Source organism: Falco rusticolus, chromosome 4 (assembly GCF_015220075.1).
Source record: "Falco rusticolus isolate bFalRus1 chromosome 4, bFalRus1.pri, whole genome shotgun sequence".
NCBI classification, from domain to species: Eukaryota; Metazoa; Chordata; class Aves; order Falconiformes; family Falconidae; genus Falco; species Falco rusticolus.
Window position 1 is genome coordinate 102,969,480 of NC_051190.1, and position 6,000 is coordinate 102,975,479.

The window sequence follows — 6,000 nt, forward strand, 5'->3', positions numbered from 1 at the left end:
CTCTTCCCCTGCTTGGTGAACAGTCTGATTTTTCTGCAGTTGCTAATGCAGTTGTACATCCACAAGATGGATTTCTGCCTTTTACTCTGTAGGCTTTTTTCAGTAATTTTTCAGAAGTACGTAAGAGTGGACAGGTTCAGCAAAAATGAAAACTATTTGTTTTTTCAGTTTACCTTGCTTGTCAGCCACGCTTATGAATGCAATGCAGATATATCTGTGCTTATATTTACAGAGAAATCTTTGCTTATGCAAAATACGGGTAGAATTGACTTGAACCTTCAGTTTTCTGTACTTGCAGTATTTTATCATGTGCAAACTAGTTGCCACTGTAAGAGGTGCTTTAAGTCTGGAGAACAGAGTGTATTTGTTGCTCTGTGTGATGTTAATAATGTCATAATGATATCGATTAACATGCAGATTCTACTTAGCTGTCATTTATGTATGGAAACATTTTCAACATATGTCTGCTTTTCTTTTTTATCTTTTTTTATTATTTTCAATCCATTTTCACTGGATTCTGTTTTTCTTGAAATTATAAGAGGCCTGTAGGCCTCGGATTACTTTTTATACCTCCCAGCACAAAGAGGCCAAATCCAGTGCCTTAGCACGTCTTTCAGATCTGATGCCTGAGCCGTTGGAAAGTGCTTTTGGCTGACACTTGTGGATCGGGCACTGCCCTTCATTTACTGTGACAAACAGAAGTTGTATTCTTTGACCGATATACTGGCTTCTCTTCCAGTCCCTTAAGAACTGAAGTTACTAATCACAGTTCGTACTCAAGATTCGTAGCTGTTCTAGAAAACCACCTGTAAGATAAGAGCTTCCTTAACTGCAGGAATTATTAATCTACTCCCATTACATCTATGTAAATCATCACTAAAAAAGAATTACCTGGTTGTATGTGGCCATCTGTTCAGATGTGCGTTGAAGGCGCAGCTCTTTCATTTCAGGTAGATGCTGTCCTATTTCAAAATCACCCTCTTCCTAGCACGGTTTAAAATTCCCCTGGAATTTCAGATGGCTGAACGTTGCAATCTCTCCAGAAGTCAGACAATAGTGGAGCACAGAGAACCTGTGAACACCGTGTGTTTCCCTCTTGCTGCTTCATGGACAGTGAGGATGCAGGTTCTTGGCAGCTTGAGAACACAACTCATTAGCAGAATCAGTAGAGTAGGAAGAGGCATGCTCTGTGTAAGCAGTGTTCTGAATCTGATCGATTTCTCCAAGTGCACAGGAATCCTCTTTCAGCGTTCGTTCCAGTCTTGTCAAAGAGAATCATCAGTTTATCTGTGTTCGAGGGGGAGCTGGGAGGTTTCCTTGGTGTTGGGTGTATTTTGACATTGCGATCTCAGGATCTCTGGTTCATCTTGCAGAATCAGACCGAGGTTAGTATGTTCAGTTTGTAACTTCTGAGCTACTGAATACAGTCTGAATATTTGTAGCTTGAAAATACTACTGTTTTACGTTAACATCCCTACTATACTGCCATATACATTTGGAGTATATGAAAAATGCATTAGGTAATGTCATTTTAAAATCTTTTTATCTTCTTTCTTCAGCTGCCTCTACTGCACCCGTACAATGTGTTGACTTGAACATTTCAAAGCTGAATTTGACATCTGGGGTAGTCTATAAAAAACTCTCACAAAATGATAAAGTACTGTGCAATGCTGTGTCTCCCCCTCCACCAAGAGATGTAAAAACCCCATCTGAAAGGATGACTCTGCAAGCATGGACAGATGAGAGACCCATTCCAGTTGACGGCAAACCATTTCAGGAACACCATTCTTACGGAAAGAGCTTTCTGGAAGATAATTCCTGGGTATTCCCAAGTCCTCCAAAGCCTAACGAGAATGTGTTTTGGGAAATTAAAAATAAAACAGCTTTGTTAAACTGTCCAGCAGATTACCTGGATCAGTGTAATCAAAACTGTCTGCACAAGAGTTAAAACAATTCTTGGAATGAACCGAGGCATCTTTAGAATGGCTCTGAACAGGCACCTTAACGATTGAACTGTTAAAGAGGGGGGAAACAAACTGCCTGAAATGTTCGTTCTTTATTTTTAATTCTAGTTCTGAAACAGAAAGCCTAGTCTTCCTCTGCTGTAAATCAGGAGTGAGCTCCTTGAAGTTAAAGCTGCGCTGGTATAATGTAAATATAAAGAAATACAGCATGGGGCCCAGATAGTCTTGTACTGCAGATGGCATAGATTTGCAAAAGACTGCTCTGAAAAGTGAGTTCTTGGAATTACACAAAATAATAGAGTTCTTTATTTGTTTGTTATTTGTAAGTTATCAAAAAAATACTTGGTATCCTGTGTTAAAACTTGTACCAGCTCTGAGCTTATTTTTTTGACAGTGGTTTCTTTCAGAGTAAGACATAAAATGAAGAACTGGATTATTTCTCCCTTCCTCCTTTCAATTAACCTTCTGATTCCTCTGGTTTAGAAATGCATTTTTATGTGATTTTTAACAAAGAAAGGTGAGCTATTTTTTTTTTTTTTGTCAAAATCTGGATTTATATTAGATAGCAGCAAGAATCACTGTTTAAGATTGTGGCATTTTGGGCTTCATTGTGAATTGTAAAGGATCGTAAGTAATGCTGCTGAACGCTGTGAGCCCTGGGTGATCAGCCTGTTTCCCCTCAGATCATGCTGTAGGAAACAGACTTAATTGTGTGCACAGTGGTGCCCGCCGCAGTCTCCCTGTTCACCGTGCAGTTAGCCTTCCTTATTGTGCCTCCTCTGCACAGCACCAAAACCCTGACTTTTTATTTGTGTGGTGGTGAAGGCTACTAACTTATCTTGTATTAAAAGAAACAAAGCCTTAATTTAATCAAACTAGGTGTTGGAGTGTTGCTGATACACATAAGAAGGATTTTCGTGGTGTCTTTAGTATGCCACTGAGAACTAGAGTTATTTGAATTACAACTACCTGCTTTATAGATTAAGGGTGTCTGCCTTTTTTTTTTCTTCTCAAGAACTGGTTTTAGATAAATACATTTATGCTTTTTTTTTTTTTTAACTGCTCTGCTTCATATCAGGCTTAATACAACCGGGTTAAGTGAAATGCCTTGACTGCTCAATACGTTGGAGAAAAATGCTTTGTATTTTAGATCCATGATTCCTAACTTGTAATGGATGGGAACATACATAATACTAAAGTTATTTACAGGTGGGTTGGTGAAGTATTCAACTTCACAGGTGCACCTTAAGATCTGTGTAATAAAAGTTAATTTGTTACTAAACAGCTTTGACATTATCTTGAAATTGCTTGCAAAGAGGGGGGGAAGCTGTGGCTGTAGCACAGCCACAGTAATGATGGGCTGTAAAAGTGTTACCAAGGTGCTACATGACCTGTGTGGTCCCAGAAACCTCCTTCCCTGTGGAGTCAGTATTTCCTCTGATGGCCATCTTCTTCTCCTCTCTGTTTGTCTTATCAACGTCGAAAAAATGCCTTCCAGATACCTTCTACTGTATTAGTGAACAGCATCCATAAATAATGTTTCCCATTCACTAGATATTGTTTTTATCTTTCTATTATCTTGCTCACGTATACTGGCTTGTCTGTGATTAATGGAAATGGTATCAGATGCTGGAATTTATTCTGACCAATGAACACAGCTGACTCAGGGGAGTACAATCTCTTGGAAGGTAATAGAACAAAACCCAATATGCATAAAACAAATCCAGCTCACTAGGCTTTAGCTGACAGAACCAACTACCTGTGTAATAACGAAGCAGCAGAAAACATTTCTCATCTGGCTGCATAAACTATATCGTGTCTACTTCTAATGTAGCTTACTTTTTGGGGCTCCCCACCTCAACATTACAGAGGGTTTTTATTAAGTAATGTATTATCCAACAGACATCAACACGATTAATACTTCGATTTGTGCAATGAAGGAATTCTACTGTGTAAGATTTTAAATAAATTTATTTTTGTTTGAAATGGGTTTCCCTTACAAATCTCCTTTCTGTATCTGGCGCAAAATGTTCGAGTCAGTTTTAATGTCTTGGTTGTGTATAAATGTCATTCCAAATGCAAACAATTAAACTTAATTTCGTCCTCTTCCATTCAGGAAGAAAAAAACCCCAAACCAACAAACCAGACATCCTCTGTAGACTGCTTCGGTGTGTTCTGGGAAAAGTAATCTCTTGGATGTTGAAACCTGAAGGATTTGGTTCCCTTAAGCTATGGTGTGTTCCTGTGGTCTGACTGCTTCTGTCAGAAGGCTCCTGGTCAGCCTGTCCTGTCCTCTGTGACCGGACAACTTAAAATAAGCTGCTCTGTGCAGTGCCGAAAAAGTCTGTGCTTCACCTTTGACTCTTGGTTCATCTGTGCTGCTTTCTGTGCTGGAGGAGGGAGCGGTGATGTTTGCCGAGAGGGACTTCAGAAGAACTGCTGCTACCGGAGAGGGCAGGGCAGGGTGATGGAGAGCTTGCTGTAGGCGGCATTTCCAATCCAGTCGCTCACTGCCGTGGCCAAGCTGTAACATTTGAGAAGGAAGGCCCCAGATGTGGAGCCACTCGGGAGCTAGCTGGCTTGTGAAGCATAGAATCAAATTTTGATTCAAGATGGTAGAGTCATTTAAATCCATGCCACTAGTGGCTTACCGGGCCTTTTCCATTTTCAGAAGTGAAATCTTTTCATCACAGCGACAGCAAATTACATGCAGAAGTAGCTGTAGTAAAGGGGTTCTGGTGTTTCGTGTGCACGTGGGCATTTGTGCCACAGAACTGTAAAACTGCATAAAGTAAGGACTGACTGAGGTCCTCATGCAAGTACGTTACATGACACCAAAAAGAAGAATTTATTCGAATACAAACTTGGAACATTTTAGAACTTCACCCACCCCACTGATCTGACAATTTCTAATTTAAGAAAGCACTAATTCCATTTAACAGAAACGGAAGACTGCTTTTTTGGGCAGGTGGAGGCTGTTGATGTGCACATTTAAGTGAGCATATGGCCAACTGATGAATATCTAGTTGCAGAGCTGGACAAACGTTTTAGTAACTCGTATGTAAACTTCCACTGTTCGGTTAATTTTAAATATTTTGAAAATCTGGTAATTTTAAGTCTCCCTGCCAGTTTGGTGGGTTTACAGTTGACCAGTTTTCCTCTCGTGGACTAGCCATATTGAAGAAAGCAAACGCTGAAATTAGCCGTGATGCACTGGCAATTTTTTACAGCTGGAGGAAGACCAGAGTGGTACTAGACATACGGTGGAGTTACAGTAAGACAATACCCATTCCCAGTAATTTAGCACAGGCCCGTGTAAGTATAATATGAACTGTACTGGTGATGTAAAGCAGACGAAATCTTACTTCAAAGCCAGCTTGCAATACACTTAAGACTCCCACACTCGGATGCCTGCATTTGTGGCCCAGTAAAGGAAGAGTGAAAAGCTCCAGTACGTGACCGGCTCGCCTGCGTTTTCTGATCTTCAGACAGGCCCTGTGAGACAGTGGCTGCGAGCAGTAAGGGGTTTCCCTATTGCTCTGCGGAGTCTGAATACAAAAAGGCATGTGGGGTTTTGGGGGAGGATGGGTTTTTTATTTTGGGGGGGGGTTTAGGGTTCAGGCTTTTGCCCCTTTCTGTGGGGGAGTGGTGTGCAGTTCGCAATTGTATGAATGTAAGACAACAGACAAGAACTATTTCTTTTTTTTTAGTACCAGCACTAAAGGTAAACCCTATTTTTAATCAAGTTGCAGCTGAACCATTTAAAAAAAAAAAAAAAACCAAAAAACAACAACAACAAAACCTGTTCTCTGTCGTAAATGTGATGTGAACTGAGGTCAGTGTCCAGAGGGATTGATTGCATTAAGATGGAAGAGACAGAAGGGTTCAAACATCAAGATACAGTAATTGAGGGGTAAGATGATGATGTTTGATCTAGGGGAGAAGCATGAAAGGAAGAACCAGGTGTTTGCTGTTACTAAATGATTTTTAACTAGATGGAACATTTGCGCTCCAACTGTATTTGACCATTTTTGGA

The 6,000-nt window shown here is 40.3% G+C and overlaps 1 protein-coding gene across 2 annotated transcripts in view; it reads left to right on the forward strand.

Annotated features, from left to right (window-relative positions):
* The window catches only part of AZI2 (5-azacytidine induced 2), a 28,521-nt gene extending 22,795 nt beyond the window's left edge, over positions 1-5,726 (forward strand). For both annotated transcript variants that reach the window (XM_037387134.1, XM_037387133.1), the window contains one exon: positions 1,560-5,726. In XM_037387134.1, coding sequence (XP_037243031.1) covers positions 1,560-1,948 — 389 coding nt within the window. In that variant the 3' untranslated portion in view covers positions 1,949-5,726. The remainder of the gene's footprint in view (positions 1-1,559) is intronic.
* Positions 5,727-6,000: the final 274 nt, after the last annotated feature.